This window comes from Merops nubicus, unplaced genomic scaffold (genome assembly GCF_000691845.1).
Source record: "Merops nubicus isolate BGI_N331 unplaced genomic scaffold, ASM69184v1 scaffold33914, whole genome shotgun sequence".
NCBI classification, from domain to species: domain Eukaryota; kingdom Metazoa; phylum Chordata; class Aves; order Coraciiformes; family Meropidae; genus Merops; species Merops nubicus.
The window spans coordinates 1-11,437 of NW_008602814.1; the positions used below are offsets into that span (position 1 = coordinate 1).

General features: G+C 41.2%; 1 protein-coding gene across 1 annotated transcript; it reads left to right on the forward strand.

Moving 5' to 3' along the window:
• Positions 1 to 357: 357 nt before the first annotated feature.
• Positions 358 to 11,433, forward strand: LOC103771194 (DDB1- and CUL4-associated factor 12-like; the record flags this gene model as incomplete). Its single annotated transcript, XM_008938484.1, has 3 exons — positions 358 to 612; positions 9,990 to 10,196; positions 11,422 to 11,433. Coding segments are annotated over 3 exons (474 nt in total), but the record flags the coding sequence as incomplete, so codon positions are not given.
• Positions 11,434 to 11,437: the final 4 nt, after the last annotated feature.

Sequence of the window (11,437 nt, forward strand, 5' to 3'; positions counted from 1 at the left end):
CCGAAGAGCGAGGTCGGTATCGGGGGACCCCCGCCGAGTCACCCCAAACCCACCCGGCTCACGGGGGGTGCCTGCGGGGCTGCCCTCTCCTATCTTAAGTGCTCCTTCTGTAAGCGTCTGACCTCTCAACTGAACCAGCGTGGGCTGTTCACAATATCACTGCGGTGTTACTTTAGCAAATACTTCGGTTTAATTTTATGTTGCTGAATTCTGTGTCAGTGTGTCTCAGTCAGTCTCTGTGCATGGCTTTCCATGGGTAGTTCGGAAGACTTCAGTGTTTTACTGGGAATATCTTTGAATTTTGAAGGCTCGCGTTTAACGTTTGTTCTACTTAGTTTCCATCTTTGTTTTCTACAGTATGAGTGGGATCAGTCAGCTCACAAAAGGAGAAGACTCCCTCCAGTGAAAAGGTCTCTGGTGTACTACGTGAAGGGTAGAGAGGTGGGAATGCAGAGTGAGTCTAGCTATCGCCATTTGTTGTATGGATACGCAGCTCAGCAGCTTCCCAGCCTCCTGAAGGAGAGAGAATTTCACCTTGGAACCCTCAATAAAGTGTTTGCCTCCCAGTGGCTGAATCACCGACAAGTGGTGTGTGGGACAAAATGCAACACAGTAAGTGCCACCTGTTTCTCTTTCCTTTGTTAATTATTCCATCCCAAAATGATGGTCTACTCTAATCAAAGTGTGTAGACTGCCAAGGCAAATATGAGGAATTTATTAGGAGCACAGTCAAAATCACGCGCAGTTAATTTTGAATGGAGGTAATGCTTAATGGTGACCTGTCCTCACCTGAAAATATGGCACTGTGCAGACGGCTGCGAATCCAGACGTGGGGTTTGTGAGTGCTTGCAGCATTTGACTGATCCACAGAGTGATTTACACCTGTTTGTAAGGTGAAGAGCAACAACGGGGTTGGATCTTTCTTCTTGTCCTGCAGATATCCAGTGCTGCCTTTGCAAAAGAATATCTATCGTGTCTGGCAAAAGTTGCTGTTAAGTGTCTTTTATTATGTGCAGTCTTACACAATTTGGTTTTATGTATGGTTCTGTGCTGATGATTTTGCCAAACTTCTAGAAAACTAACAACTACAGTTAAACTCCACGTGTTTGTCATGTAGCCGGAAATGTTCCAAAATGAATTTCAGATCTTCAGGATTATCCTTCTCATGTTAATCTTGTGATTTTTTTTTTTTTTTTACTTCACACTAACTCTGTTTTCAGTGTTGAAATAACTTCTCTTGTTCGTGTACCTTTTATATACTTCAGCAAAAGTGGACACTTCTTCAGACTCTTAGAAGTGGTGCTTTGGGTTTGAAATGCTACAGGGGAATATTAAGATGATGTTCTACGTTATTTGTAAATGGAGGAAATAATACTTTTTAGGTAATATTGTCTCTGCCAGAGTTAGCAGCCCATCTTCATGGGCTGAAGCTGAAGTTGCAATTTCTCACACAGTAAGTTCTGATTGTTAGTGCAAAATCCCAAACATGTTCTTTCCAAGTTGGTTAGTGTGACAGAAGTCAATTAAGTGTTGTAAGGAACGTGTACATCAAGCAGCTCTTAAATCTCAAACTATGTCGGTTGGTGTGCTGGTTTCTTTGCTTTAAGATTTGTTTTGTGCTGAAGCTGTGCTCAGTGATTTGACTTGCAAGGTTGTTTTTTTTTCTATTTCATATGTTCTCTTATTTTTCATAGTTGCACAGCAGGAGACCTTCTTGCAGTAGGTGATAAGAACCAAGGCCCAACTTTATAGACAAAATTATTTTTTATCAGGAATAAGCCTGACATTGAATCTTTCTGCTTACTTTCTCCATGTGTGTTCATCCCCTCAGCCGGTCACCAGCCAGCACTGTTCCTGGAACAGCTTACAGGAGGCAAACTTCTGCTGAAACACAAGCTCTCAAAAATCTTGCTTACTCTAGCAAGATGGCTGTGTTTTACTGAGCTGTAACAGTTTTGCTGTGTTCTGTAACTTCTGTCATTCTAGAGCAGCTGCAGTGAAGGCAAACGGGCAAGCGTGTTGTTAACGCAGCCCCGCAGAAAGCTGTTTGGGACCAAGCAGTCATGGAACTGAAGAGGGATTCAACCCTATTGTTGTTCCAGCTGCATACGCTGCAGTGAAGTGGATGCTTCCACGGCTGGACTTACCATTCCAGGCAGATCTTGTCTTTTATTAAGCGAAACACAACAATCACAAAAGTAGACACTTCAGGATTGTGAAGGGTTGTATATGAATTATGGAGACTGTAATAGCTTTAGCTTGTTTGCTTTGTGTTCACTTTTGAACAAGTAGAGCGTTAAACTACACTCTAATTATGAGATTTTTCTCTCTCATCTCCTGAGTAAGCAACCTAACAAAGAAGAACACCTTTGCCAGTTCTCATACACTGAAGTTGTGGTGTTTAAGTTGGGAGTAAATCTAAAACAACCTGGCTGTCTTCAATAGGTTTTTCTGCATTGGAGCTGCATGTAATTACAGCTAATGCATCAGAAAAATATAAACCAGAGCAGTTACTTTAATCAAAGCTTGAATGTGTCACTGAGAGCTTTTAGCGTTTAATTTATAAATGGCCCTTGGCTATGGTGTGCTAGAGGGATTCACTATTTTTAATAACAAAACAAACACACTCCTGTCATAGAGGAGTGCATTTGCCTTTAATAACTTGACAGTACTAGTCAATATTAACACTGAAAAGAGTATGGAGCTCTCTGTCAATTGCTCATTTTTAGTAATGACAGCTCTTTGTTATTTGGGGTAACCTTTAATCCTTAAAAATACCCCTGGGTATCTTTGTGTAGATGGAATAAATTCATTGTTCTGCAGAACCAGAATGTTCTTCACCCTCCTGGTGGTCACAGTTGGTCAGCTCTGTGTCAAATATATGAGTTTCCTAAAGATGCATGCTTTTTCTGATAGATTTAGAATTATGGAATCTATACAAGCATTGAAGTGTCTAAAAATTCAAACACAAGCATCTAGGCTTTTCTAAGGCAGGGTTCACGTTTATCAGAATCTCCTTGATCTTGTACACAGTGGACTTCTTAACCTTTTTGAAATTGAAATGCATGAGCAGGCAAATCTCTGAGAGCTGAAGACATTTAGGGTGTGTCACTATGGCATCTAAATTACCAAAGGCATCTAAATTACCAAAGACTGATCCTAAGAAGCCTCAGAAGAAGGTGATCTCTGTAATCAGCATCTTTTGCTCAAGCTTCTTAGAGAAACTTTGAGATGTGTAGGTAGGAGAGAAGCTTATGGGAAGCAAAAATACTGAACATAATATTGCTGAAGTTTTTTTGTTTGGTTGGTTTTTTTACTGTTTCAGGAGACCGTGAAGAATAAAGCAACTTCTAAAAAAGTTCCAATAATCAATTTGCAGCTTCTTTTGTTTCCTTAATTCTGTGTATGTGTTTAGGACATAATTCTTTTGCTGTTTCTTAAAGATGAAAAAATACAAGATCTGTATATCATTCCCTAAATACAGAAGCTTATTTTTTGTTACTTGAGAATATAATTGCCTCAAAGCTAATATTTTTGTTTGCTTTTTTTCTTTCCAGGCAGGCCTGATTTGTATTTAAAACTTTGTTACCGAGTTCTCCCTTCTGGTTTCTCAGAATGCCAGCTGATCCCTTTTCTCTCTTGGGTAGATTCATGGTTGCCTTTTATGCCCTGCTGTAAATCACCAGCTCTTCTTTCTTTTTATAGAGGTTTTCCTTCACATATGTATTTGCTGAAGAGATACCATTGTCTGTTGTGTGCATGTGCGTCTCATGCAATTATAAACTAGTCTTGTAGTCCTGGGCTTGCAGTAGTGAGAACTCCATGCACAGTTACTCTTCAGTCTGTGAATATGGATTCAGTGAGGAAAACTGTTTCCACTTGCACTTCAATTTAAAGTATCGTCTGATTTTGCACGTGTAATGAGGAACGAAGATGACTGCCTGTGTCTGATCCCAAGGCAGGAATGAGAAGTCATGCTCATGCAGTTTGTAACTCTACTCAAAGTCCACTGAACAGTGACCAACACTCAGTGTAAATAAACCTCTGATGCCTGTAATTGACACTTCCATTCACCTTTCTTTCAGTGGCTTATGAGTAAATAGCCAGGTGCTGTTTGCTGTCTCAAGAGTATTTACTTGTCTGTCAGCTGCGTGCGACAGCCGTGTCTGCCTGCAGAGTCTAGGAAGGGTAGTGTCTGTGCCAGGTATGGTGTGGGTGGGTGGTAGACATGTGACTTTAGCAGGCAGAGTCTCTCACTTCCCCATCCTTTGCTGTTTTCCAGTGTGCGTTAACTGTCTGCCAGCCTCCTGAAATTAAATATGGAGGGCAAGACAAAAAAGAACCGACAAATGTGACCTTAGCAGTGAGCAGATTCAATGACATACAGGTGTGTGCCCATTAGCTGACAGCGCTTCAGTGTTTCATAGTGAGGTGGGGTACCTGATCTCATAGTCTTGTCTCTGAAAATGTGAATTTGGAGTCAGTCAGCTTTTTGGCTTCTTTTACTCCTGCTTGCTTTTCAGGTGGTTTCATTATATTCTAGTTTGTTTTGCTTTGGACCCTTTCAAGGAGGCTGTGTAAGGCTGTTGCCCACTTGTGTCACCTGTACTGCACAAACTGAGTAGATTTTGTGCGAGGATTAGTGTTTGTTCTGATCCCTATGTGAAAGATGTCTTGGTTTGGGGTAAAACAGAGCTGCTGGGTTAAATGATTTTAACTTTTTAGCTAAAGCTCTTCTAATTAACTGTCTTGTTTGAAGTTTTCAAGCAGCGTTTTCATAAACTGTCTGGCTTCAGCAGTGATAAGACTTCATGTTTGGAGTTACTGCCAGGGACTGGTATGCAGAACAAGGCCACTGCTGAGCTTGGATCCCACACGGAGTGGGGCAGAGAGTACACCGCACCCGCAGGGAGGAGTGGGCAGGAGAACCGACCCCAAGATTCACCAGTGGGGTGTTCCATCACATGGCCTTCCCAAAGCTGAAGGATCAGAGGGGCAAGCCCTGCTGTTGCCCCTTTGGTAGCCCTTCAGTCTCTCTTGCTCCTTCTTTTTGCCTGCTTGGTGCTTCTGCTGTAGCGGCCAGCATTTGAGAAGGACTTCCTCCACCCTGCCTTTGATCAGAGCCCTGTGTTCCTGAACTGAGTTCTAGAATCCAGCTCCTGTACCCAGCTGCTGTCCGTGGCCTAGTCCAGCCTGGGAACCTCTCCTGGGGGGCTGCTCCCCAGCCAGGGGTCACAGTGATGTGTTGCCATTGGGAGGAGCTGGGTTTGGGACTAACTTTGTATATAACTGTACATAGTCTATTTTATTATCATTATTACTGTTATTGTTAGTGGTAGTATTAAAGCTGTTTTCCTTTTCTTTTCTTATTTTAAATCTCTCCCTTATTCCCTTTTTCCTTTTGGGGGTGGGAGGAGGGGTTAACAGAGAGCATCTGTTACAGTTCTGAGGGTGGCCCTGACCCCAGATCATGGCAGAAGACATGCCAGTTTGATAGCTTAGTCTGTAGAGACCACCTTTCTTTGGGCCTTGGCATACGTTAGTAAGTCTGTTTTACCAAAGAATGGAAGAACTTTATGCCAAGTATTTTATGAACATGAAAAAGAGATGTTTAAAATCTGGATAAAAGGCAAGGCTGAGAACTGGAAAAAATGGAACATTGCTACTTAGCATGACCAGCAATAGTATTGGTGTAATGACACTAAATGCTGTCTTGCTTTTGTTGTTTTGCTAGCAAAAAACAAATTTGAAGGACAATGTTGTAGTTTTCCAGCTTGGCTGAGTGTGCAGTTTTTGTGATCAGCTTCAGCTGGTCTGGAGTTGTGCTGTTGCAGAATGGGATGTTCTTGCTTGCCTTGAGGCACACGTGGCTGGGGGCTCAGCTGGATCAGCTTGCTGCTTTGAGTTCAGGTGGGTTTTCTTGTAGGGTTAGTTCTCATTGAAGGCAGAGACCTGAACCAGCTGACCTTGCAGCTATCTGAGTACTAACTGCTGTCACAGGGTGTTTGGGTGGGTGAGGAACAAGCACGTGGATTCTCAAAGGCTGGCTGAAGCCAATTGTGAAACTTCATTGTGATTGATTCTCTCTTACTGACTCTATTTTTAGCAAGGTGATGTGTTTATCCTGGGTTTCCTTCAGACGTTCATGTGGATGACAAGAGTGTGGCTGTGACTTCTGAGAGCAGTATGTTAATAGCTGGGGCACAGAGTGTATCACAATAAGCACTTCTTGCATGAAGAAGGAGCAATCTCTCTCATGCATGTGCTTTTTGCCTTGTAAATCTACATCCACCTTTCTTGTGTAATAAAAATGTGCTGTAGTTTGGGGTGGCACCCTTTGTTTTTATTCCAATAGATTTTTATGATCAACTGTAAAATAGGGCTGCCTGTCCATCTGCTTTTCTGTATGCAGGGACAGTGGCAAAAGACATGAGTCTACTTGCTGCCTTGAAACGACATTTCAGAGGCCTCATTTTTAGTCTTGCTGTAGATATCAATGCTTTCAGTGAAAGGTGCGGAGGAAAAGCACTTATTTAATGAATTGGTAGCTTTGTGCTTTATTTCCCCCCTCAATTGTTGTCTCTGAAACACAGGTCAAAAAGTGAAAGTAGACTTGACAGGAGAGCCTGACAAACTGTTCTGCCCTCAGTATTGTATGTCACAGAAGGATGAATTTTGCCGTTCAGACTCTGGTCCTCAGGTACTCGATTGTCTACCACAGTATTTACTTTTGGCAAGTTGATTAATGAAGTTGCTTAGTCAATGAAGTGGGGCAGCTTCTTGATGAACTTGGTCATAAGCGTTTTTAAAAGAGCACAGCCACACTAATTGTATGGGAGCCATTTGCCAAAATGACTTCTCATCATTTTTGCAAAGCAAGAGGTAAGTAAGTATGCAGCTAGTGATCTCATGGAGTGTGAGTAGGGATAGATCATGAAGATTTGTGACTTCGTCTGCCATGCCTGTCTGCCATGATCCTTGAGCAATAGCACCGTTGGAAGCTGTACATCTGACTGGCTTTAATTTAGAAAAAAAAAAAAGTGAATTTCTGTCATCATCCTGCCTGTTTCCTTGTTAGAACAAGGTTGTCCTGCAGAGAACGCGAGAGCTGAGACTGCTCTGTTCGTCACAGACGAGCAGTGGTCCTTGGACTCCTGACAGGTGGCCAAAGCAATCCTGGCTTGGTAAATGCTGGGTGTTCTTGGCGTGCGAACGGTTGGCGTGCGTGTGTCTTACCCACAGGAAGAACTGAATTGTGTGCAAAGCTTAAAATCAAGGGACAGACGTGCCTAGTTCACTGTCTGGAGGCTGGTGGGGATTTACTGCATGCAGGAAAAGTTTCTGTGGCTGGTTTGTAACTCCTGGATAATGAGAAGCTGGAAAAGAAGTTGGGTCCTATTGTTGCTTGAGGTAAAGAAAAAAACATAGTTGAGCTAACATGTCTTTGTCAGGAGTCTGAGTCCAGCCTGCTTTGGAGTTATTTGTGGATGCACTTACTTCAAGAATAATGAAGTTTGCTCGGAATGAGGAGGCCAGTTTCTGGTTTTTGTCTGGATTTATGTCATTGTGTGCTGTGGTCTTGGCTGTACTTGTTTAAAAGCAGTTAGTTATTTTGTACTTATTGCAGTGTCTCAAACTCTTAAAACAGTGTTCAAATTTGCTGCATTCTTAGCTGGGTGTCTATCTTGTTTCTTAACATTTCTCCCATTTGGGCTTTAAAAGCATCTAACAACCATTTGGCTTCTGTATGCTGGATCTACAGGGAAGATTTGGCAATTGGTGCAACTTCCAAGTGTGAGCTCCTGACTTCCTGCTCTGCCCCAGGTGATGCCAGAGACGTAGGGTACGCAGATGGCACCTGCTTCCTTTATTGAAAGAAGGTGGTAGGTGGTGGCTGTTATTAAACTACCCAAAGTGTGCCAAGTTCCTTAAGAAGCAAGGGGCAGTTACTGATCAGAACTTTACAGCTGAAAGTACAGAGCCAGTCCCTTAATGGTGCAAAGTTTCTTGCCCTAAGAACAGTAGATGTTCTGGCCATGGCAATACTGTGTGACTCGGGGAGAAAAGTGAGGAAATGACAAAGTAATTCCAGACAAAGCTGGTGATGGATTGGAGTGGGGTACAAGCAGGTGAATGCACTGCAAGAAATATGTCCTGTTACTGCTTCTGAAAAAAGTATCTTGATTTGGAAACTTGTTACAGGAAAATGATCTTGAGATTGAAGATCGTGGCAGAAATGGGAGGGCTGATACTTCAGTGTTTCCAACTTCTGTACCTTTTCAGCCCAGTTAGTTTAGAGCTTAGCTGAAGGAATTACACATCAGAGTAAGTCTTTTTTAACCTTGACAAGGGTGGGTGAGAAGAGAGGTAATTACTGGTCCTGATCTTTCAGTACAGTTGTTAATTTTCAGGTGCATGGCTAGGGCTGAGGGGCTGCTCTGTGCACCAGAGTTTTACCAGCTGTCTCAGCCAGCAAGCTGTATTGTAAGGCTTGGGAGATAGGAGTGTCTCCCTCCTACTCAGCTGCCCTTCAGCTGTTGCCTGACCCCACACCTGCATGGAAAATAAAAAAACTAAAATGAAGATTCAGTCCTTGGAGAAACACTCATCTGTACAAGGCTGCTGCCTACAGAGGAGGATCGGTTGTGGGTTGAAGGTGATGCCTAATTCTAGACACAACACACCAATAGTGATGAATGGATTTCAGGTTTCTCTGTAGAATGACTTTAATGTACCATACTTCATCAGGTTTTGCTTTGACATTGATGTTCTGCTAGTACATCTGATAGTTTAATCAAGAATAACAGAGATGCTGCTGAATTTTGTTTGTGGGGTTTTTTTCCATACTTACTAAAGAACAGATCTACAGTCTTTCAGATTTTAGCGAAGGTGACCTGTATGTGTAGGAACTCTGAGAACCTGTAGATTTCTCTTCAATCCTAGCAAACTCTGATAAAGGATTTCTAAACAGGTTTGTGGTTTTTAAATTACATTGAGTTTTTTTCTTTCTTGTTGTTTTCTTCTCCATCTTCAGTTCACTTCCAGAGGCTTTGAGAAGTTCTTTGGTTATAGAAGGGACAAACTTAGGTGAGGTATGTGTATGTGTGTAGAATTATAATTCTGGTCTGTGATTCAACATTACTTTCGCTCGTGCCAAATCGGCTTCAGATCCTCCATTCCACAGGACTTTGACCCCTCTGTTATACCTGTTTGACTGTTAGTGCAGCTGCCCTCTGAAAAACATGAAATGATTGAAATGATCCAACACAAGAGCCTCCCAAAAAAAAGTGCATTTTGGCAGTTCATGTGAACCTACATCCTGGTTTAGCTTGTAACCATATGGTTATATATGTTTGAAATGACATAACTGTTTGATGACTTGTTAGGGTTTCTAACTGAATTTTCTGCCAAGGGGACAGTGACATGGGGCTTGAACTTAGTCCTCTTGCAGTATGAGGTATGAAGCTAGTTATCTTTTTTTAGATGTTTGCACTGGCAACTCTGCATTTAGTTACTATTCTGTATAGCACCAAAAAATAAACTCACAATTATATAAATTTATAGTGTCAGTTTGGCAAAGCATGAATTTCATGGTAAGTACCTTATCTGGAAGACAGAGTTGTGCTGAGCGTTGTGGGGCTTACTGGATGTTTTGAGGTGTCTCTTCCTCACTGTGGTGTTGGAAACAGTATTGTTGTGTCATGGTATTGAACATGAGTTACAGATTCAAGGGTTTTGTTAAATGGGAAACCTCCCATGACAAAGTTCTCTCCTCTCTCTTCCATTTCTGTGAAAACTAAATTGATTGATTGACATAAAACACACTGTAATTAAGTTAATTTATTTGTGTTAAGAAGGAATTTATGCATTTTTCAGCCATACTCGCAGCATTTGTGGATTCCAACTTGAACGTCTGCTCAAAATAGGAAGGATATTTGACCATTCTTACCTGTTCAATAATGACTTACATGTCCTATTTTTCTCCCCAGTTATTTGTAGTAGATGTCCAGACTGGTCAAATTACCAAGATTCCTATTCTGAAAGATCGTGAACCCGACATGGTGAACGAGCAGGGATGTGGTATTCATGCCATTGAACTCAACCCCACCAGGACCCTTCTGGCCACAGGTGGAGAAAACCCAAACAGTCTTGCAGTGTATCGTCTGCCTACACTTGATCCTGTTTGTGTGGGAGATGTAAGTGGGAGTATTTTGGGAAAGTTTATTCTGTTGCTTACAAGATTTACTACTTCAAGATGCCTGACATCAGAATGAGGTTAAGATCTGGGAGCCTTGCAGTAGGGGGTGAATTTCTGAAAGCTTGAAAACATTCCTGGTTAAGTTGTCTTTTCACTCATATTCAATATATCTTGTCAGAATACACACGTGTGAGACAGTTCTTGGTGTTCTGAGTCTGATTTCCTCTTCCTCATCCTTGTTCAGGTCTTCTGCTTCAGATTGCTTCTAACCACTGAAAATGTAACAAAGTCCTAAATATTAAAGTCTTATTGTGGTGATGACCTCTGAAAACCAGTTTTAGTGAAAAACCTCTTTTGAGATATTGAAAAGATGATACACAAATTTCAGATTTTTCCCTTCTACAGTGAAGCTTATGTATGTATTCCAGAGGCAGAACCTGGCTTTGAGGATTAATTCTAACCCAGTGGCTTTTGATAGACTGTGGTATTGCTTATATTTCTGAAATGTCATGAGCCCTTTTTAAAAATAGCCACTTAAAGAAAAAAGCCTTAAATTAGTATAGTATTGTCTTGTAAGCACTTCTCTCTCACTTTTCCTTTTTACTCAGGACTTCACATAGATGCTAACTACAGCAGCTGAGGTCAGGTCAGAGTTTCTGCAGGAGCAGATAACCAGCTGCAGAAAGACTTAACTCAAGATTTGTATGAGCTGCTATGCATTTGAGGGCTGCTGTGACTCCACAGCTTTTCAGATGTAACTAGAGCCTTATGGTCTATTTTTTCTTTTCCCACAAGTTTCTCACCTCATTAAAAAAAAAATTCCTGAAGTAATATTCTTGAAAAATTCATCTGTATGTCATATATCATAAACATAAGATTTTGGTTAGTTTTTATAGTAAGGATGTGCATTTGTTGAAATAGATATAGCTGTTTTAAAGAAGTTAAGGATACTGCTTCCAAAATGGAACGTCAGAGTCCTTAGAGTTGAGATCAGTTTGTCTTTGAACAGATGTCTGTTTTTCCATCACTTAATTTCTCTTTTAATTATACACTTAAAAAAAAAAAAAGTAAAATTACTGTTAGGAACTTAAACTGAAATTTTATCTATATATGTTTAATGTAGGTCTGACCTGAGTCTGTACTAAAAATCAAAGTGAAAAATACTTGTCTGCTTTGAGACTAGTCTAGAGTATAATGACACAGAAAAATCTGTTTTCTTTTAGGATGGACATAAGGACT